This window comes from Mytilus galloprovincialis, chromosome 4 (genome assembly GCF_965363235.1).
Source record: "Mytilus galloprovincialis chromosome 4, xbMytGall1.hap1.1, whole genome shotgun sequence".
Lineage (NCBI taxonomy): Eukaryota > Metazoa > Mollusca > Bivalvia > Mytilida > Mytilidae > Mytilus > Mytilus galloprovincialis.
The window spans coordinates 103,973,370-103,997,835 of record NC_134841.1 but is presented as its reverse complement, the minus strand read 5'-3'; the positions used below and the strand labels follow the sequence as shown (position 1 = coordinate 103,997,835).

General features: G+C 33.7%; 1 protein-coding gene across 1 annotated transcript in view; it reads left to right on the top strand.

The window, feature by feature from the left end:
• LOC143073714 (sacsin-like) overlaps positions 1 to 23,705 on the top strand; it is a 30,278-nt gene extending 6,573 nt beyond the window's left edge. Inside the window, exons 3-9 of the mRNA XM_076249476.1 lie at positions 1,678 to 1,787; positions 2,898 to 3,005; positions 4,330 to 4,477; positions 6,119 to 7,747; positions 8,762 to 14,275; positions 15,080 to 20,574; positions 21,826 to 23,705. Of these exons, the coding sequence (XP_076105591.1) occupies positions 1,678 to 1,787; positions 2,898 to 3,005; positions 4,330 to 4,477; positions 6,119 to 7,747; positions 8,762 to 14,275; positions 15,080 to 20,574; positions 21,826 to 22,101 (13,280 nt within the window). The 3' untranslated portion in view covers positions 22,102 to 23,705. The remainder of the gene's footprint in view (positions 1 to 1,677; positions 1,788 to 2,897; positions 3,006 to 4,329; positions 4,478 to 6,118; positions 7,748 to 8,761; positions 14,276 to 15,079; positions 20,575 to 21,825) is intronic.
• The last annotated feature ends 761 nt before the right edge of the window (positions 23,706 to 24,466 follow it).

The window sequence follows — 24,466 nt, the reverse complement described above, 5'->3', positions numbered from 1 at the left end:
ATTTTTGTCTCGCACCGATGAAAAAACAAGATTTAGGCATGCTGTTCCTTGAATTGGAGGTAGTGGTGGCGATGTTAACAATGTATTAATAAGTTTGTGATTAGGTCAGTTTATGGTGAATAAGTAGTAGCAGGTCAATGATATTTGGTATGCAGTTGTATCAGCACTGGCACATCTAGTTTCTATGGATATTATTTTGTCAGACCCCTTAGTCATGACTTTGGAACTTAGTAAACATGTATTAGTTTTGGATAAGGTCAGTTTTAGGGGACCTATTATTTGTAGGTCAATGATATAAACTTTATCATTTACAAAATCATATTATATTTTTTTCTCTTCTAGGCAATACAAATGTGTTGTTTAAAAAAATCTATCATCAAATATTAAGACACTAAAGCTAACCATAACATTAATATAAGTTTTTTATTTAGATCCCCCCTTTGAAATTTGAAACTGAGAAAGTATTATAAATCTCCCAAATAACTTCCAGCAGGTGTTCTGATATATATCAGTATTCATAGTTCTGAATTTTGTCTCCATAATTGCGTTAAAACTTCTTGAAATAAGTGCAACACTCAATTTAAAGCCAATATAGCCTCACAATTAAGAGCTAAGGCTTCACTCAATATGATATTTTATTACACAATGTATTTTATAGTGTTTGTAAAATACCTTTTGTAAGACTGTAAGCCTTTCATCATTTATATTGTCTTAATTCTATTTTGTAAAATTGATGCAAAAGCGAGACATAGCAATTCTACATTTCGTCGTCGTAAGCGTCCACAAATAGTCATTCTGTAGTTTTAAAGTGTTTGCAATTATAATTACTTCATTAAAGGGGTACTAGGTGTCAAATTCATGTTTAAAGATTTGACACAAATTCTCATACTAGATTTATAACTAAGTAAAACATTTATTCAAATTTTAAAAAAGTCTATTGATGCGTTCACACGTAATTCAAATTCAATTTGCATTATCTAATTCAAAAAAATTTAATTCGACATTCGAACGTTTTACGTCCCAACGTCAACTCTAAAACGAATGATAATTTAATTCGAATTACAATTTAGAACGTGTCCACACCACATTTTAATTCGAAGTAAATCGAATTCACTAATTCGTATTGACGACAACGCATTTCTAATGCGAATTGGATAATGCGAATTAAACTTATTCGAGTTCCATTCGATTAAAAAAAATAGGAGCGTGTGAACGCGATTAGCGAATTCGATTCGCATTCGAGTTAAATGAACGTGTGAACAAATTAACAAGGCATGGCATCAATAATATGTAGCTTCGTTTCGTGTTTATTTTATTCTAGACGCCATCTAATTAACTATCGATAAACCTTACTGGAATTTTACCGAACTTGGATAGAAGCTTATATATATCGAAAAATAGTATCTATAGACGAAAATGTTTAATACTTTTTGCCCCATTTTTGTTGAGTCTGCGACTAACAGCAAAAGTATGCGAGACACCATGGGTTCCACAAAACCCTTACGATTTTTTGTCAAATGTGTCAATTTTTACATAAATCTCCAGACAGTGATCCCAAATGAGGTTTTATATACATGTAAAAAATTTGAAATATGGAATATATATTTTTTTTTTCAATTTCAGTGGGCTTCCAAAGGCACTATTTATATCTCCTTCTTTTTCATATTTCATTTACAGACCATGAAGATTCAGATGGTGAGACAACCTATGAAATGAATCGACCTACTTTACTTCGACAATTGCAGACTATTCTAGGGGAATATCCAGACGATGACGGAATATTACGTGTAAGACTTATATATATGAAGGCAGTTTGTACATGGATTATTTTCTATTCAATGGAATTAATCAATTTATAAAGTTAATATTCAATTTAGATATTGCAAGGAGAGAACTGTGAACGTATACTTTGTGCCTTTTTAAAAAAATCTAGTTAAGTAGTTATTTGATGGGCTTTCTATGTGTAATAATTTCTACAATATGTTTCTATGATATCAAACTACTAAATAAACTAAAAAAAGACATCATAGATAACAGGATTGAAATTTCCTATTTACGCCAGACGCGTGTTTCGTCTACATAAGTCTCATCAGTGACGCTAGAAAAAAATATGTTAAAAAGGCCAAATAAAGTACGAAGATGAAGAGCGTTGAGGACCGAAAATTCCTAAAGGTTTTGCCAAATACAGCTAAGGTAATCTATTCCTGAGGTAGAAAAGCCTTAGTACTAAGTGGTTTAAGCTAAAATTTGTAGAACTTTAATCATTGTAATATGTTAATCAGTAAATCGCTTTCCTGTTTGTTTGGTCTGCATGCATGCATATGTCTTTGAGTAAAATAACAAGAAGGATCTTTTTTTAAGTGGATTGCATCATAGTTGATACTTTGGAGAAGATGAATTTAGTGTAAAATTAAATTTTTGAGAAAACATATCTTCTAGGGTTTATCACTACATCTGATAGTTAGAACAACACTCTTCTCAATCTTTGATCTAGGCAATTTTATTCAATATATAAGTAATATATTATACTCAGATATTATAGATTACAAAATGAATCGATGATTGATAGAATAACCATCTTACTCACAAACTAACAATGAGTAGAACAGCCAATGGGTCTTTATCACAGTTAGAGAGAAAATCCCACACATAGAGGTTGGCTTCTGTTTGCCCCTATACTATATTGTATGGTATTTCATCGAAAATGGACCCAATGCACACATATAAATTCACCAAATTTAAAAAAAAAAAAGACACACACAAGACTCACACAAGCCAGATGTTCCCGAATTTGACTGGTGCAAAAATTCTATGTTTAATTTAAAGTTTACATTGAAAAATGGAAGCAATCTTTACCCTGCAGTGCTCAAAAGCTCTTTGATTTATTTTATTTACAGGAAATGGTTCAGAATGCAGAGGATGCTGGGGCTAATTGTATGAAAATCATGTACGACAGCAGAACTAGAGATCCCGGAGGAAATTCTAAAATTAAACAGTATTTTAGAGTAAATAAACATATCTGTAAAAATAAAAAATAATTTTTTTTAAACATTCTTCACCCAAATAGGTATAATATAAGTTTTTCCCAATAATTTTACATCTGCTGACCATTCATTGAAAAATCTCAAAATATTAGCTATCATTCCACTGTATGTAATTATAGATTATCGTTGACCATCTCAACGAGATTGATTTTCTTGCTTGAGCCGGTATGACGAAAGTGAGAAAAGCAATCGAGGTGAGATGACCAATGATAATCTGTTTATCGTTCATTTACCTATAACGACGTTGTCACTTCATGTCAATTTCATTAGCAACATCACGTGCCAGCCCCTTAGTTTCCAGGGATAATTTTCATATCACTCGACTTCGCTGAGAAAGGAAATTATAAGTCAGCAAGATCATAATTTCATAAAATAGCGATAAAATTTATTGCGAAATCAACATTTGATTGTTTGAGACTATCCCATGTGAAGTCGAACAAAACTTCATACCCCACCCCCTTATCGTCTGGAACTTCCTTGTGGCGACGCTACGCACAGTTAATGTACATAACATTATGAATGTTTATTTTCAAATAGCGAGAGTAAAAGAAAGGTAAACAAAAATTGTATGGGCAGTGGAATAAAACATTCATTTCCCGTGGCTTATGGGGATATGAAGATTTGTTCACTCTCGAAAAGTCACTCCGGCGATTCCCTTGTGTAATATGAATTTTTTCAGGTAAACAAATCTTCACATCTCTTTCAGGCACGGGAAATAAATGTAGTAAAATTTTCCACTATAAACCTTAGAATATGCACATATCAAGGACGGATACCCCACATCCAATGTTTTTCCTCTAACATAGACACAGGCTCTTTACAGCGTCTAGTTCTATGTTAGTATTGTATTAAAAATGATTTGTATTGTGTCCATGGGACATGCAGCTTAAAGTTGACATAAAATTGAGAATGGAAATGGAGAATGTGTCAACGAGACAACAACCCGACAAAACAGCAGGAAACAGCATGAGGCCACCAATTGGGTTTTAACACAACGAGAACACCCGTTTTCTGAATATGTTGATTAAAAGCTCATGTTATGTCTTTGTTTTCTCTTCCGACACTATAAATAAGACTCACTTATTTATTATTATAGTGGTTAGTACCTTTATTTGTTTCAAAAGTTATACAGATTTATTTTCATTTGTGGAAACAATACTGAAGACATAGTGGATAGCTGTAATTTGTTTGTAGACTCCTTTGTGTACAATGTGAACCTTTTGTTTGTAGACTCTTGGTATATATATTCGCAGAACTGTAATTGTTGTGAACCTTTTGTTTGTAGACTCCGGGTATATGTGTGTACAATGATGCCATGTTCTCAGATGATGACTGGAAGGGAATCATCAGCATTTATAACAGTGTGAAAGAGAAAGAAACTTTGAAAGTTGGTCGATTTGGTCTTGGATTCAAATCAGTATTTCATATGACAGGTATGTACACCCATGCCTCTTAGAGGAATGCAAATATTGCCTGTTCATCCTTTATCTGTTTGTCAGTTTAATGTTGGATATCTAAATACCGCATGACAAAATCTTTTGAATTTTTTCACAGGTCACCATAAAAAAACAGGTCAGCTTTGATTTTAATATATCATGCAAAAGTTAAGCCTCTTACATACCTTATAACTTTGGTGTTCTCAATGGAGTCATAATAAACACTATGCCATTGACCATTAAATACAGGTCGACTATAATTTAAAATGATGGTTTTGACATTTATTAAATATAGAATGAATAAAACAGCAGGAATGATCCTGATTAGTACTTCAAATAAATCAACTTTATAAAAAAAATGTCAATAATTAAACTCATTATCCTTATTGTCCTTGAATGACAGTTTTACTAATTATTCGGAGATGTTTTTGCTCCCTATGCCATCGCAGCAAGTTTGCCAACTACTTAAGAATGCATAGGTATAATTGTCCTTACCCAAAGAGCTGGTGTTTAGTATCATCTAAAAAAACAAATTGTACTGTTTGTTCATAAACATGTATTAAATACAATGCCAGTTATGTATTATTATTATGTGTTTGGTCCTAATAATTGTTTGAATAACTAGCTTTGGTGATTTAAATTTGAAAATAAAAGGTTTATTAAGCAAACTTAGAGCTTAAAATAAGTTAAAATAGTAAATGTACTGATTGAAAAACAAAAATGAAATTAATAATCACAGCATAATTCCGTTGATCTCAGACGTCTGTGATTTCTTGAATATGATATACACTTGGTGGTTTAGTATGGAATGAATATGCTCACTCATATAGAACCTCACAACATATGCATTTCATGTGACAGAGTTGTCCAATTATTTTAAAGTAATTCCCCCTTAGATGTGACTTTTTTCTCCTAATTGCCAGTGTTTAGAGAGCCTGTCGGATCAAGTAAGCTTTTTTCATAAAATACCATCTGATGTCTGTTAACTTTTACAAAAATCTTTTCTCCCTGAAACTTCTTGGCCTAATGGAACCAAAATCATCACTTGGGCATTAAAAGTATAAAAATGTCTTCAGCGGTCCTAGTCCTGCCTTCCAACCAAGGATCTGAAAATAGTGTCAACTTTTACGTAAGAAATTATCAGCAAAAAAAACCAAACAAGTATGTACAATTAAAGATTCACAGTAGCAGACTGAAACTTTTTTACTATGTGAGCGATACAGGGATAGGTTAGCTTCTTGTGTCAGATAAAATAAGAAATTGGTAAACTATGATTTGAATATACTAGTAAAATGAAAATAGGGTGTTCATGTCTCTTAAAGATTTCGTCTGACATTGACCTCATTATCAAGCATAAACATTTGTCATTTATATACTGTAATATTGAAGAAAAAAACATGGATTAATTATTTTGAATAAAATTCCTTTAAAGTTACATTTTGTGGACATTTAAAAGGTTTGAGTGACCCATTATTTATTTGATGTGCTATTTGGCCTTTCCAATACATAATGCTTGCTTCATTTATTCATAATCAGGAATGCAGAAAACAGGGTAGTTTGTCCACATTTGTGATAAATGATTAAATAGCATGATACGAGTAATAAGTTAGTAACTTTTCCCCTTTATTTATTTTGTAGACAGTCCTGTTATAATAAGTGGCAGCAAACTGTTGGTCATAGATCCGTTAAGATCAGTAGAAAAAGAAGAGGAATGTAGAGAGTTCAAACTGAAAGCTATAGGAAGAAAACATCAACCAGAAACAACACTTGCCTGTTTGATGAATAAGTTTGGCTTTGATACAGATGTTCTGAGAGAAGGCACTTATGAAGGAACAATATTCTGGTTCCCACTTCGTCAAAAAGAATCTAAACTGTCACCAACTATTTATTCAGTAGAAAAAGCACATAATCTGTTTAAATCCTTTATGAAAAAGTCAACGTATAACCTGCTGTTCCTGAAAAGTTTGGAGAAAATTGAAATTTATAATGAACATAATGATTGTCCCTACTTTCAACTTGCGATGACAGGAACTAATAAAAAAGAATTTAGTAAGGCAAGGAGAATTTTCAAAGATGATTTGAACAATCTCAAGAATGAGTTACCAAGGAAATCTATAATGTCACAGTATGAAGCTGTTATCAAGACTAATACCACAGAAGAACAAGCTGTTATCAAGACTAATACCACAGAAGAACAAGCTGTTATCAAGACTTATACCACAGAAGAACAAGCTGTTATCAAGACTAATACCACAGAAGAACACTATGCTGTAGTTAATATGTTAACTGGTGCAGACTACTTGTCCGAGCAGATGAACCATTTAGTTAGTGATTCAAGTCTTCATTATAGTCCATATACAGGAGTAGCTTATTGTATGAAGTCCAGTATGGGAGAGAAGCCACCAGGACATATATTTTGTTTCTTACCACTGCCTGTAACAGAAAAGAGTATGTCTGGCCTCCCTGTGCATGTTAATGGCTTCTTTGACCTTGAACACAACAGACGACACATTAAGGAGGCTGCTGCCAATAGCGAGTCAAAACAAACTGACCAATCGTTGATGTGGAATTCTGGTATGATTGGGGAGTTACTAGCAGATACCTACTACACCCTCATTGAGATGATGAAGACAAGGTGCATCAAAGGAAATAACTCTCAAGACATGGTTGATCAGGTGTATGATGCAATTCCAAATCCAGATGCTGTTGAGTCTAGCTGGAAATTGGTCTTAGAAGAATTACTTGAGAAGGTATTGCATAATGAAACTTTCTTTACCAGACAGAATGAAGGAAAATGGATAAAGTTTTCTGAAGCATTGTTCGGTGTATTTGACCCTGTAAAAAATATAAACCAGGAGACTAAGACAACTGTGAAGAAACTACTATTAGACTGTGATGAGAATTTAGTGGAGTTACCAGATCATATGATCACCATGCTGAAATATACAGGTCATGAACCACAGTCAGTTACACCACAAATAGTAAGGGAGAAACTGAAAAGTTTTGAGTGCTGGAAGACATATCCAAGAGAAGAAAAATTAAGGCTTTTGACCTTTGTTCTGGAAGACTGTAATTATGCAGATTTGAACAATTTAGAATTGTTACCGTTGAACAATCAAGAGTTTGTTCCCTTTAGTACAGGAACTGATGTATATGTGATCTGTGATGAGACAGCTAGTTTGTTTCCTGGCTTAGACGATCAAGTTATATCTAAAGGTTCAGTGACAGAATATTTATGGACTTGTTTATCCAAGATGGCAGAAAAGGGTAATCTTAATCAAAACTATTTTCTACCTATTAGTAATATAGCTTTAGGACTATGAGCCTGAACATATTCAAGCCACAAAGCTAAGCAGTTAAGATAATGATCCATACATCTTATTGGTATTTGCAACGTAACATCGTGTAGTACATGACTTATCACTATATCAAATGATGGATTTATCAAGAAAATAATCTCTGAACGTTAAGGTCATTTAAATAATGAAAATAAAATAAAAAATAAATCTGCATAAGAAGTTATCTAACTCATTCTGATTATTAGAAAACGAGTGCAGTAGTATGTTCTGTAAAATTGAACACGCTAACATAAGAGCATATAGATTACATGACACACTACTTGAACACTGTTCCTGAACTGAATCCTGAAACTTTATTTGATTTCCTATATAGAGCAATGACTTATCCTAGTACCTTTTCATCAAATAAAAGAAAACCAAATAGTGTCCGAGCAAAACCTCGAAAACGCTTTTACAAATTTAGATATGTTGTTTCTGTGACTTAATTAAATCAATTTCGATTTTCACAATTTTAGCTTTTATAGTTGTTGAGTTGTAGACCACCAAGTAGAGAACAGTGATGCTTAAATTGAATTTGGCCTTTTCTTTCGAACACTTCTTCATGCTCTTCAAGGGTCCAAATTTTCAAATATCATTTTCATGCAGGACAATCGAGTTTGTTGTCAATCTGACACCCTCTTGCGTGTTGTGTTGTTACATCCTGTTTAAGGTTGGGGAGATTAGTGCACTCAAAAACATGGTCTACCCTGTCCATGTTCCTTGAAAACACAACTCTTACAAAAACTGTGGTTACTGCAAAACACTACCTGATCATGTGATCAAAGGTTTATAATCCAAGTTCAATGTGTTAAAAGAGAGATAACACAATTTTGGTAATTTAATATACTAATAGTATATAGCTTGGCTGAGGATACCCTTTAATGAGTTCACTTAGAGTTACAGTTTTTAAATTTCCTTATGACTGTTAATTGTTTCTTTTCAGAGTTGTTTCAACTGAGATGTATAACAGATGAATGCTTGCCTGATGTTATTCAGAAAGTTTTTGACATCAATTTTACTAGAAATAAGAATGGCCGCTTTGTTCAATCATCACAAGCAAATCTTGGAATCAATTGGATTCAGAAAGTATGGAAAGAAATATCTAAACGAGAATATGATGATCTCTCAACGTTTGAAAGCATACCTGTAATAGTTGTTGGTCCAGATGAGATAGAAGACATCAACAATATTGCAACTGATGAGAGGCTAGTGTTAGAATATGTTAATTTGAGAGGAAGGTATATGCTATCTAAACTTGACAATCATGAACCATTGTCAGCAGCCTTGGAGAAGGTGGTTATACTAACTAAAGTAGAAGTTTTCCATCCAAACCAAATGATTAAATTTCCACATACAGATGTTATAGGAAAATATATTCAACTCCCAATTATAGATAATATATTGAATTGTTTCAAAATGGCTGCCTTATCAAGCAGATATCAGCAAATTGCCATTGAGATAAACGATCAATGTTCTGACCATGAAAAGAGAGAATTGGTACAGTTCCTTGCAAATCATTGTTCAGATATTCCAAGAGAAGCATACCAATTATTACAGAAATTAGATTTATTCTGTGAACATGACAATGTATCAGTCGCTCAGATGGTATCTTTAGAGGACAACACATACTTACTGAAAGACTTTATGTATCCTGAAGGTATGAGTTATCCCAGAAAATACTTGGAAAATGAACATGCAGAATTGGCTAATCTTCTTGGAGCGACTGGTGTAGAAGAAATTGAATGTGTTGACCAAACACTTGATTTAATGTTAGAAAACAGTATTAAGTATTCTGTTGAAGATTACACAGGATTGATGATATACCTACAGGATAGACCACCAAAGGTTTTGAACAGTGTCCTTGAGAAAGCAAAGTCTTTAAAATTCATGCCGTCAGGAGATGGAACTCTACACTCTGTAAATAACCTGTTCGATCCAACATCAAGCTTTCTTAAGAACTTATTTTATGATCAGGAAGGCTTGTTTCCAAATGAAAACTTTATACAAGAAAATGGACTGAATCAATTGTTTTTGCAAAACATGGGACTAAAAACTGAAGATGACATTTCTTCAGAAGATTTAGTCCAGGTGGCAACCAGTATACAAATACTTGCAAATGGTATGGATGAGAAAAAGTACATCAAAGCTGAAAGTTTAATTTCATATCTGAAGAGGTATGAAGAAAAGACATCAAGTAACAATACATTGCAAAGAATAAAGCTTATAAAATGGATTCCTATTGATTATGAAAAGCCTGACGACTATCCTGAAGGACTTAGATGGTATGGCAGTAAAACCTTCTGTTCACCTGATGAAGTTAAAAGCATGCAATTCAAAAACTTAGTTGGAACAGTTAGTCCATTGGTACGCTTAGATTTTTTCTCAAAACAGATTACTGCTTGTTATAAGTGGTGTGAACAACCAGAGGAAAATGATGTTATTGAACACTACAGAAATGTTATAAACTCATATGAGACCAGACAGAACTCTGAATATCTACATATAACCAAGCATATCATCGGTTACCTCTTTAAACTATGGGAAGCAGGTAGTTTAAATGATGAAACCACCAGAAAGCTAAATCAAATGAAATGTATTCCAACCAGCTGTCAAGGTTTCAAGTCTGCAAATATTGTTGTTCACAAGATTGCAAATAAACACATAAACTACATTCTAGAACCATACATCTTTGAACTAGCTAAAGATGTTGCAGATTTTAGTGAACTATTTCTTGAACTTGGAATAAAAAGAGAGGTAGATTTTGAGGTATTGGAGTCACTTCTACAGCAAATTTCTGAGAAGTATTTGTTAGAAGAAAAGACAGAAGGAGAGGGAAATGAACTTGAAAAAGACCAAACATTAACATATAACATATTGAAATCAATTGTCGCCATGGAGATAGACAAGTCAGAATTGACAGAGTTACTGGTCCCAATTCATTCAACTAGGGAAGTTTGTATTGTATTTGAAAAAGTAGAAAATTGTACTTATACATCTGGGAAAAGTCCATTTTCAACGGCATTATTTCTAGAGGATGACAATGATGACGATGATGATGACGATGAGGAAAAAATCATATATGTTCATCCATCTATCAATGAATTAGCATCATACCTTGGTGTAGCTTCTGTCACCAAGCGATTTATTTACACTCAGAATACAGGAGTGTTGGCATGGGGACAGGAGGAGAAATTAACAACAAGAATTTCTGGTCTACTAGATAGTTATACTGATGGTCTTGCAGTTCCTAAGGAGCTTGTACAAAATGCTGATGATGCGGGTGCCACCAAAGTATGCTTCCTTTATGACGAAAGAGAGAACCTAGAATGGAGAAATGGACTTTTTGATCAAGGAATGGCTGAATGTCAAGGACCTGCATTATGGGTGTATAATGATGCTATATTTGAAGAAAAGGACTTCAAAAATATCATAGAACTTGGTGGGAAAACAAAAATTTTGGATACAGAAAAGATTGGCAAATTTGGACTTGGGTTTTGTTCAGTATACAATATTACTGATGTTCCAAGCTTTGTGAGCAAGAACACATTAGTAATTTTGGACCCTCATTTACATCACCTTGGTGAAGCTGCCATTGGAACAAATCCTGGTTTGAGAGTACCACTAACTAAAAGTTATAGAAAAAACTTGCCTAACCAGTTCAAGCCATACAATGATATTTTTGGATGCAACCTGGAGCCAAACAACAAAGATGACTATAACAAGACTTTGTTTCGTTTACCTTTGAGAACACAGAAACAGGCATCAGAAAGTGAGATAAAAGATCTGCAGTATACAAAGAGAGAAGTTGTGGAGCTCTTGCAAAAGTTTTTAGAATCAGTAGCAAATTTACTTTTGTTTACTCAGAATGTCAAAGAAATATGTGTTTACCATCTGAACTCAAAAAGCCAAAATCCGAATAAAGAGAAGAAATTGATGTTCCGGGCATGGAAAGAAAACACAGGAAAATCACACGAGGAAAATGAATTCAACATTCTGAAGAAAGTTTCATCTGCAATGAAAGTTGAACAACCAAGTGAAATAAAATTTCCAATACAAATAATAGACATTGGCATTGAGGTTTCCAGTGAGGCACAAGAAATTTCCAAGGAATTTCATACTTCAAGAGACATTACTTCATGGATAATTTCATGGGGCACAGGAAATAAAACGTTTGAGCTTGCCGACAAATTAAAACAACAGGGTGCTATTCCAGTGGGAAGTGTTGCTGTACCAATAAGACGGGATGGAGGCAAATTGATATCTTTTATGGATATGAACGATCTCCCAAAAGGATTCTATTCTAAGAGTAGAATGTTCTGCTTTTTGCCCTTGCCAGTAGAAGCACAGGTACCAGTACACCTCAACGGATGTTTTATGGTAGAACAAGACAGAAAGAGTATTACTAGATACAACCAAGATGACAAAACCAACGATACTAGTTACTGGAACGATGCAATGTTAGATGATGTTATACAAAGTGCCTACATTAATTTATTAGCTTCAGTAGCATGCAGATCAAATGACCCAATCGTTGAAACTGATTATTGGAAAGTTTGGCCAAGAATTACTCCAATGATGAATCCGGACATGGTTTTACTGGCCCAGTCATTTTACAGAAGTATTATAATGAAAGATGATATTGTGTTTTACAGAAGAAAAACTGGAACTGGCTCAGGAGTTAAATGTTCCCTTAGTCAGGCAGTTATCCTAGACCCAGAATTCAGACATTCGCGAGAAAATGGCCAAATAGCATTTGATTGCTTGTTGGAATTCTATCAGGACAGCTGTATTATCATAGATATGCCTTTGGACATTTATATAAACTTTGGTGAAATTCCTGGTGTAGATATAAACAAACTGAAAAGCAGAATCATTTCCAAGACTGACTTCTATAACAAATATTTCTTTCCTAACTTGAAAAAAGATTATTGGCAGCAATTACACAGAAGAAAAGAACGTGACAGATTAGTAATTGGAGCAATAGAGGATAAAGAAATGCACGATCTTGTAAAAAGATATGAGTGTATTCCGGTGCGAATGTCAAATAGGCTCAGAAAGCCTTGTGAATTAGTTTTGGAAAAGGGACCAGTCAGTGCTATGTTTACTGTAGAGGATGAAGTGTTTCCTGATGCCTCAGTAGAATGCTACACTTCGATACTTATCAATATGGGAATGATGGAAGATAAAATTCCATCACCTTTATTGAAGGAGAGGGCTAGAACAGTTGTAACTTTATGTAAGGAAACTGCCTTGGCTCGATCAACCGCAATTGTGAAATATTTAAATACGAACATGCACTTACATTCTGATGCAACAGATAATCTGAAAAACATCCCCTTTTTACCAGTTTTGAAAAATCTTGATGGATGGCCACTTCCTTGGAAAGCAGATGATTTAGAACCAGAAGAATATCTCTTTCCACCTTCTCAGTTATTTTCATCTGACGACAAGTTTGTTATTGGATCAGTTGGGTATGTGTTAGATCAACCTGTAGGTGATGTTGAGCAAGTTGTCATGGAGAGCATTGGAATTAAAACTGTTCTCATTGAAAACGTTGTTGAACAGATCAATGTTCTTGCAAATTCAAACTTGCATTCTTCTGTTGGATTGGAGGAAACATGTGAAGCGTTGTACAAAAGACTAAATAATCATTTACTGTATGATTCAAAAAATCTGATGGTTGTCAATAGTTTGAAAGGCTTTCAACAAAAGAGAATTGTCAAAGTAGAGTCTGATATGGTGGAACCTATAAGAGTGGCGTTAAATCTGATAGGATCATGTTCCCCTTTCTTGTATCAGATGCCGAGAAACTTAAAACAGTACACACGTCTATGGGAATATGTTGGGATACCACATTGCTTTGATGAAAATACTTTTATTGGAATGTTGAAAGAACATCTTAAATTAAAAGGCGAAGGGCAAATAACACCAGAGGAGACTCAGGGTATAATGTATATACTCAAAAACTTATCTGCATATCATCCTGCTGGACCAAATGGAATGCCAGAAGAAAAAAAGAAAGTGATAGTCATCCCTGACCAGAACCGTATTTTGCGTTCAATGTGTGATGTGTGTTATGATGACCCAGATTTTTACTACGAAGATGACGATGTTTACATAGTTCATGAAGAGGTTACACAGCAAATTATCAAAGGTCTTGGAATCATGTCAAAACGCCATTTGTATCTATCAAGGTATTCAGATTCCATACCTTTTGGACAAAAGGAGAAACTTGTCGTAAGACTTAAAGGTATTATAGATGCATACCCAAAGGACCATTCCGTCTTAAATGAACTGCTACAAAATGCAGATGATGCCAAAGCAACAGAAATACATTTTGTATTTGACCAGAGACAACTCGGAACTAAGGATATATTTGATAAGAAGTGGACACCTGTTCAAGGTCCAGCATTGTGTGTGTTTAACAATGCCTGCTTCACAGCGAAAGACTTGCAAGGTAACTTAGATTATCAATTAATGGCACAGCAAATTATTAATATGAGTGTATTACAAGTAAAACGCACCAAAGGTATAGCACTTCTTATGCATTTCTTTATCCTACTGTCAAGTGACATTCAACATTAAGATTAATCAAACATTTTGCAAAGTAATTTCTCCTTAAAGGGCACTGAGTTTATAAACAATTTATGTTCGATTTACTTAATATACACAAATGATAATTGCTTGTCAAAAAGCATTAGAAAATCCTTAATATATATCCAAACAAAGAATTCCGTCTTTTTCGTCCAATATCATCAAAAAGTCAAACACGATTTGTTAACCTTTGATACAGATGAACGGATTTATTTATATGTAAACTTTTATCTGGCTTTATATCAAAAGCTGTAATAGAGCACAAATGTTCAGCAAAATGTGATCTACAAATAAGTCAGTAAATGTTAATGTCTAATGAATCCTTAAAAGAATAAGATATACAGAAAATTCAACATAGTAGAAATCACTAATTGACCACTTTTGGGAGTATTTTCCGTTGAAAGATAATGTTTACACAATGTCATGTTTGACTTTTGCTTGCAGTTTTGCAGCAACTGTAATAGAAACATAGAAATTAACGTAAAGTGAAAACGAAATTAGAACTACAAATAAGTAACACATTAATCTGTCTATGAATATATAGTTAGTTAAAAACATATCTGTTTTGCATTGGTCTTTATTAAAGAGCAAATTCAAAGGTTTTCATAGATGTCAGGTTAGCAGAATATGCTCTTGTTTTGTACTAGACGTTATATTTTTATTACAGGTATTCAAGACTTAGGAGAGGGAAGTAAATCTGAAGATCCTTCTAAAACTGGACAATTTGGAGTAGGGTTCAATGCTGTATATCATTTGACTGATGTACCCTCCTTCTTAAGTCGTGGACAGGACACTCCAGATGGTGGAACATTCTGTGTATTTGATCCACATTGTTCATACCTAAATGTTGCCCAACCTGACAGTCCTGGAATGAGACTTAAACTTGACAGATTTCAGTCAAAGTATGGAGACGTCTACAAAGGGTATTTACAGGATGTAGTCAAAGCTAATACTGGGACATGGTTTCGTCTACCTCTTCGTACTCTTGAAATGGCAAGAAAGTCTGAAATTAGCTCGAAATCATTTTCGGAGAGGGATATGAACACTTTATTAGAAAAAATGAAGTCGCAAATGAAGACAAGTCTATTGTTCCTGTCGAACATTAAAAAGATCAGCATTTCTTACATTAAAGAAAACTGCACTGAGCTGTCAGATACGTTTAGTGTTTGCTTGTCTGTGTCAGATTCAGACATTGAAAATGTCAAAGAATTTTCATCTTATGTAAAAACAGAATCAAAAATGATCAAGTCAAAAGACAAAACATTAAACCAGATAAGCCTAAAGGAAGTAAGATATACAGCAACTGTAGAGGACAATAAAAAAAAATCTGACACCTGGCTTATTGTCCAAGCCTTTGGGTTCAAAGAAGGAGATGCAGTAGCTGAATCTATTTTGACAGCTGCTTCGAGTGGAGAGTTAGGATTCTTACCAAGAGGGGGTACAGCAATGAAAGTTGGAAAGAAAATTGAAGATAATCAAAGAGGGTTACCGTTGACATACATTCCAGAAAGTCAGGATGGGAATGCTTTCTGCTTTTTGCCATTGCCTATTAGAACAGGGCTTCCAGTTCATATAAATGGTCATTTTTCTGTTCATGCAAATAGGAATGGACTTTTCGGAGGTACTTCCGCCACACATATAGATGACAATAGAACCAAATGGAACAATTTGCTACTACGGCAAAATGTGGCATTTTCTTATGCAAGCTGCTTAGAATATTCAAAAGAAGTTCTTCCAAACCTGTTGAATAATTTCAAAAACATTGATATATTGAAAATTTTCTTTACCAGTTTCCCCGACCACGATAATGTCACAGGAACCTATTGGAAAGAGCTTGTAAATTGTATTTATGAAGACATACACAAAAGAGCATTACATATATTTCCAATATACCCAAAGTTCACAAATTCTGAACAGAAGATGTCCTTGTGTAACCTACCAGGAGAACTTGAGCAAGACGAAATAGACTGGATTCCTTTAGAGACAGAAGGTCATACATTTAGAGCTTGTTTTGATAATTTGGCCTCTTTTTATCAACTAGATGAACAGGATTACAAATCAAAAAACGTTCTTCAAAAGCAGGAAATTGAAGTCAGACAGATCTTAGTGGATTCAGGAATGAAGTTGATATGCATACCACTATGGATTTTTAGAAGTATTTGTAAAGCATTTCCAGATGAAAAGTTGTCCAGTGGAAATTCTGTATCTGATTTGAAGTGTGCAGTTGCAGATGCTTTAACATGTGAACATGCAGATACATCATCAGGACTAGTAGTCACCTTTTACAGGTCATGGAACACTGGAAACATAGATAAATGTAGGATCAGTAGTGTAAACATTCCACTCAAAGAATCTATATTTAAGTCAGTGGAAAGACTTTCATTTTTCCTTCAGTTTTGTTTGAAGTTGGGAATTGAATGTTCAGAGTTTGAAGGACTTCCATTGATGGTAAACAACTCTGAACAGTTGGTTTGTTTTTCACCCAACACAACTATCATGTCAGAGTTCTGTAACTTGCTCCCTTCATCGAGCTCCATGTTTGTTCATAATAGGTTGGTAGTTATTTTATGCAAATTTAAACAGTTCTTTAAGTGTCTTGATGTAGAAAACTTTTGTTCAGAGCTTCTTCATTCAGTAGATCAACAGTATTACCAGCAACATGGGCCTTTGCCATGGGATAGCTCACAGACATCTCTCCCAAATGATGCATGGATGGTTATGTTTTGGGATTTTTTGAAGACCATACCTTCAATATCAGAGCTTAGTAACTGGTGTCTTTTCCCGGTATTATGGTATCAAGAAAAGCTAGCTCTTATTTCTTTCAATTTAGCATATACAGTTGTAAATTATAACAGCTTTGGTCAGCAGTTGATAGAAGACATGAACATTGTTTCAGTACTGAAAAAGCTGTCAATACCAAGTTTGTCATCATACAACAAATTTTCAAAACATGCCGGTGAAATTGTAGCATCTAAACAGCAACCAGACAAACTTGCTAAGTGTTTAGTGTTCCACAAAAATGTTTTTACTAATGCTCAGTTAGATCAGAATGAATGTAATAGACTTGTTACTTACTTAGCTACAAATGTTAGCAAGATTGGATCAATTGTCAGAGATAATCTCAAACAGCTGACGATATTTACATCAATTTTTGGCGAAATAGTGAGTGTTGAAGGCTTTCGTGTTTTGGTTGTTGACATTGATTATAGCAACATTGTACTTGATGGTTTGGCAGAACTATCAAATCATTCTAACACTCTTCTATTGAAGCACAATGCCTTACATGTAGAAATGTATAGAGTCCTAAAGTTTAGGGTTTGTGAGATACTACAGGATGAGCACAAATTAATAGAGTTTTACAGGATGTTTGTTCTGCCAAATTTTGAAATTTTGCCAAGGAATTTACATCTTTCACATTTGAGTTTTATCAGCGATAAACTTATTAGAAATGATAATCTTATGGAAGCTTTGAGAAATTTGCATTTTATTCCAACCACAAATAGTGATATTCTGAAGAAGGCATGTGAATACTTTAGTCCACATCACAAAGTCTTTTCAAGTCTTTGCAAGCCATCCGAATTGCCACCACACCCATTTAACAGCTTATCATGGAAAAGATTTATGGAATTTGCTGGAATGAAACTAGAATTGACTAAAGTACAATTCTTAGAATTTGCATGCCATATACAGAATCAAGGTCCAACAGAATTATCTGAAAGTCAGTCAGTTGAACTTGTTAAACATTTGTTTTCTCAGCAGAAGCTTGCCAAGGATATGGAGTTCCTGAGAAGAATAAGAGAAATTCAGTTTATCAAGGCATTTGTAGTGCCATTTTATTGTTCTACAATAAGCCCTCAGCTTTCAGCCAACAAACTTATAGCTTTCAGTGGATCTCTTCCTAATAGGCACTTCAGACTTGCTTGGACAATGCAAAACATTTTGCCTCTTTATGCAAGCCCACCAAACTCTGTATTATTAGAAGGTTTGCTGATCCAAAAAGAACCGGAGATAAATACTTTTATTTCACATGTTCACAAGGTGTGTTATTCACTTCAGAAAAGATTGCAAAGTGACAAAACAATGTTCGTCAAAGATTTAATGACCAGCATTTATGATTATATCGAGGCTTTACCAATAAAAACAATAGAACAGATGAAACCACAGCTTGCAGAAACTCCTTTTATACACATTGTGGAACACGACACATTTATGAAAGTTAGAAATGTAATCTTAAAGGAGGGAAAAAACTCTGAAATACCCCCATATTTGCTTGTAGGATCTGAAACCTACGGGAAATATTTTCCAATATTCAGAACACTTGGGGGTAAAGACCATGCAGATTTGGACCATTACTTTCGAGTTCTATCTAGTATCAGAGAGGAAGCAGGTGAGAAAACACTAGTTGCAAGAGAATTGGAATGTACAGAATCCGCTGTTCGTGGTGTTCTTTCAGTGCTTCATCGTCTACCTAATACACCACAAGTTGAAGAATCTGTGTTCTATCTGTTAAGTAGCGAAGATAAACTTTTCCCATCTTGTGAACTTGTTTATGTTGATAGACCTTGGCCATTTCAAAACCGACTTAAAAATCAACGTAAGATTAAGTTTCTTAAACAAATGGATCTTTTCAAAGATATTGGATTAAATGTAGACCGTTGCCTGTCATTGCTTCCAGCTTCCATGCAGCTAAAATGGTTAAGCTCAGTTGTTAGAGAAGAACTTCTCACAGATCAAAACACTGTTCCGTGGGAAGTTGCTGAAACATTACAATCTTTTCTCACCAGTGAATTATTTGTATATGCTATAAAAAGGCTAGTAAAAACAAAGAACAAAACCAAAAGTAAAAAAGACATTGAAGACCTTTTAGAGAAAGTATCCTCAAGTGTAACATCAGTTAGAATTGTTACCCTCCAAGATGTTAAAACAGTTTTAGTCTACAGAAACGAACAAATAGCATCAAGTGTCGAAGACAGAATAGTTTATCATAAGAGGGCTGAAAATATTGTGTATGTGGAAAAATCTAAGTTGGAAATGAGTGCATGGCTTAAAAAAATACTACGTCATGTTGTAAAAGTAATAGTAAGATTGTGTATGGATCAAGTAGAATCAGACAAATTACAAACTGTTTTGTTGCATTATGATAACAATTTTGAAGAGATGGAACAATTGTTAGATGATTTTCAAGCTGTTGCATTAGATTTCAAGCCTGTAAATACATCATGGATTCCATTACCTGGTACCCCTGTTCCACTTGATTGTCTTGATTCATTAGTACAGGACCTGGTTAAATTCTCACCTGGAGATTATGCTGTTCATGAAATATTCGACAATATAGACGATGATGTAGATAGTAAGGACATAGCCAGAATGTACATTTATGTAAAAATTATAGAACAGTTAATGGATGGCCAATTCCCATTGTATAAAGTTGATGTTGGAGAAGGACAAACTAAAGAAGTTTATTCATACTTACTTTATCAGATAGAAAGAAAGAAGAATCTAGAGACGGGATTAGAACTTCATACAGATGGGCATGCAGGGTACAATATTGGGACTAAGGATAAAATAAAACAACAGATCGAGGAGACACTTGTTGATGCATGGAGATTAGGACAAGACAAGTTTAAAAAGGTCTACAGACGATTACTTCTTCAATGGCATCCAGATAAAAATGAAGATTCCGAATTTTGTTGTGAGATAACAAAACATATAATTGATTTTGCAAAACGTTTGAATTCCGACGAGATGGACATTTCAATCATTCCACAATACAGGGAAAGAAGAGGCAATTCATCTGGGGGAAATTGGCAAGCATATAATGATACTTGGAACGATCATGTAAGTAAGGCTAGAGCAGCAGCACATGCACCCACAAGAGAACCACATGAACCCACAAGAGAGCAGTGCTATACATTTGACGTAAACGGATTTGCGGATAGGGTACGACACAGACACAGTCACAGTCAAAGAAATGCTAGCAATACTAATTATCATTACACTGGACACCATCCTAGTAATAGTAATGAATATCACCCAGATCCACAACCTCAGATGGGAAGAGTTTGGTTGAAACAGGCAAAGAACGATATTGCTACTGCTAGATTACTACTGAACACAGCAACAGAACAGTCATTTAACTGGGTGTGCGTGATTAGCCAGCAGGTAAATATTGCTGTATTCATTCCTTTTGGCAACTATGATGATATTTGGACAGTTGTGGAATTTAGTAGTATCCTTCTAGTTAGTTGGTGCTACTCTTGGAATACGTTTTTGGCACTTGTATAGAGTGGTTTAATTTCTTAGACACCAATATCGTTTTCAACATAAGTTAAAAAATGATATTCCCGCAAAGTTTCTTTGAGTTTAATTCTGAATTAGTTCAATACACACCAAAACCGAAAACTGTTACATAAACCCTCTCTTTGATAATTTGTGGTATATTTGAAAATTTGTACTTCACAACAACATATTTATTTTAAGATTATTTGGCCTAATTTGAGATATCTATTCTCATGACTTGCACTTATATCTTGTGATTTGATAACTTTATTGTCAATTAATTCATTCAGATAAAGAATGTATAATGTTGGACTTTTCCGTGTTAAATATTTTGAGATGTCTACTATATTTGAATTATAGCTAGACAATTCCTTCATTAGCCAGCTGTGCTTCAAGAGGGACGAAAGATACCAAAGGGACAGTCAAACTCATAAATCTAAAACAAACTGACAACGCCATGGCTAAAAATGAAAAAGACAACCAGAAAAACAATAGTACACATGACACAACTTAGAAAACTAAAGAATAAAACAACACGAACCCCACCAAAAACTAGGGGTGATCTCAGGTGCTCCGGAAGGGTAAGCAGATCCTGCTCCACATGTGGCACCCGTCGTGTTGCTTATGTGATTACAAATCCGGTAAATAGTCTAATTCGGTAGGTCACATTCATGAAAGGGAAGGGGATTGTAGTTACGACGTAAGGAACATATCCGATATCATTTGTGAAACGGTTATTCCATAACGGTCAACCAACTCGTGATGGCGTCCGTAAAATTTACGAAGGGATGATTTCAACTTCACCATTTGGAACTCTTGGTTTAATAGCTTCCTTGTGAGCAGTAACCCTCTATCAAGAAAATCGTGATAGGAAATGCAAGCACGGGAATGTCGTATCAATTGGGAGATATATACCCCGTATGCAGGTGCTGCTGGAATGTTGCTACTTAGAAATGGAAAGTTCACAATTGGAAAGCTGAAATCATCTCTTTTGTCGTAAAGTTTTGTTTTAAACCGACCCTCATTGTCAATTTCTAGATGACACAACTTTTACCAAAAATACTGTATTTTGATTCTAGTAGGAGTTCGTTTAATTATTGAAGTATGTGTATTAATAAAATTATCATATTCTAGGCAGCAGAAAAAGCTTTAAAGGCAATCCATGTATGTGAAGATGCTAAACGAGTCAGCAACTACCATTCTTTGATAACATCAGTTTGTTTGAAAAATCCAACATTGAAGCAAGCTGCTGAGGAGTTAGAGCGATGTATTGGGGACTACTCTAAAATGAGATATCCAAGACCTGTGTTTTATCCAAATACACCATCAGATTTGTACAGTCATGAAGATGCTACAGAAACAATAAAATGGGCAGAAATTATTGTCAGCACAGTTGATGATATGATGTAACTAGTTTAAATATTGTTTTGCTTTTATGTATAATAATGCTTGACCTTTTTATGAATGTATATCTTGTTTTAGCTCTCCCACCTGTTTATTTTGTATTTGGGTATAACTTGATGTTTGGAGACAAATCTGATGATTCCATTTAACAAAAACTTTGATAATTCACTGAAATAACAAATCTTATTTGTAGGAATGATAAATACTTATTTTGTTTGGATTATACGATCATTGTTTTAATTCGGTTGCATGTAAGAGGGCTGCCAAGCTTAGTGTATTTGATAAATGTTGTTTTCAAACATTGTAGGACGCAACCTTACTTTTGTTTTTCTTAGAGAAATGGACATAACATGATTAATATCCATTTCCAAAATCATAGATTTGCTTATTATATAATTATGAGCACATAAATAAGACAAATTTACAAGACCAGTTTAATAGTTATCCTGAATAGTCTTATATATATTTCCTTTCAAAATTTGCCTCCAATGATGTACTCATATATAGCTGATATGTGTGATTTCTCCTTACTCAGACTGAATCCGCTATATTTGTACTTTTTTTAAGTTTTGGAAAAACTGAAATGTTCATTTTTAATAACTAGATGTTTATAGAAAATATCAAGATGTTTAATGAAAGACATTAGAGTTAAGAGTTTTTGTGATAAAATATTATCATGATGGCAGGCTTAATTATTATTAATTATTATTAATTCATTCATAATTGACATATTTTCCATGTATGAAGTTAATAGTTGTTCTACCAAATAATTGATAATGATTGACAATTGTTTAGAAAAAGTGTTTTATTTTTTTATTGAGAGAACAATTTAATTATTATAATTTAGTATCATAAATATATTTTTGTGCTACTTTGAATGAAATAAGATTGATTACAACATAAGTATTACAAAATGTCTGAAATCCCAATGTGGATTGGTGGTTAAGCCTCTTGTTAATGATTATGTTAATGTGTGATGTTTGTTGTTTTTTTACATTATGTATTTTATATTTTGTATTTGTTTATATTTACTGATATTGTAGTTTTCACAATTGTTTATCAATGTCATTTGTCTGTGACAATGTACTTTATAAAGGAGAATGTCCACAAAGGGGTAACATTGCCTACTTTAGAGCCTATTATGTACTTTATGTACTTGTTTTAGTAGGCGTAACAGGACTTGAAATAGATCCATGAAAGTACTTAATGTGACTATTTTTAATCATTTATGATAAAGTTAAAATTCGTATCATATTAAAGTGAACCTTTGTTTATCAATGTGATAGTAGAACTAGAGTTCGTTTGTTTTGATGACATGTTTTTCCTATTTTTTGGTTCAAAGATGAACATTTTAAAAGGCCCTTTGTATTATCCTCCATTTTTTGTTTTAAATTTAAAATTAACTTAGCTGAGCTCAAGTATTTCTTTCTTTTTTTAATAAAATTAAGATATTAACTTAAAGTTGTTCAAATAGATATATCACAAATTAAACCACCATAATAAACATGTGATCAATATTTTATCCTTTAATTAAATTTATAGTTAGTTACAGAATATTGGTATTTTTTACACTTTGGTTTTGAGTTTAGAATTAAAAAAATGTTTTCCCATACGTCTTATGTAGATTATTGTTATCCAGTGACAACTATTTCATGTATATACAGGAGGAGTACAATTAAGCAATATCTGATTTGGTGTGATGTTAAATGTGACTCGGTTAGAACTGAAGTTAAGTTAAGCAACACTTTATGGTGTCTTGTACTGAAAAAATCAACATAACTTTAATGACATATGAGAGAACTGGTTCCCAGAACTTCGATTTTTGTATTATACGAAATTATAAGTCATATAAAGGCAACATTAGTGTACCGCTGTTCAAAAGTCATACATCGATTGTGAGAAAACAACCTGCTTACAACTAAAACTGAGGGAAAAACATCAAAATATAAAAGGAAAACAACGAACTAACAGAACACTGAAGTGCAACAAAACAACAAAGGTCAATGAAACATACATAAAACTACATTTTAGATGACAACTGCCATATCAAAAAGTGTTCTAAAAGATCAATCATTCAGCTTTAATTTTATATCAATATGACCTAAATATTCTACATATTTTGAAAAAGAGGGACGAAAGATACCAGAGGGACAGTCAAACTCTTAGATTGAAAATAAACTGACAACGCCATGGCTAAAAATAAAAAGACAAACAGACAAATAATAGTACAGAAAACATGACAAGAGTGCACACACTGAAATGTCTCGCCTTTTTTACTAATCATTGATATTATGTTGATAGTCATAAACATAAAGCTTTATTACAACCGTCACATATAAACTAAACATAAACCAAGAAAAGAAAACATTGA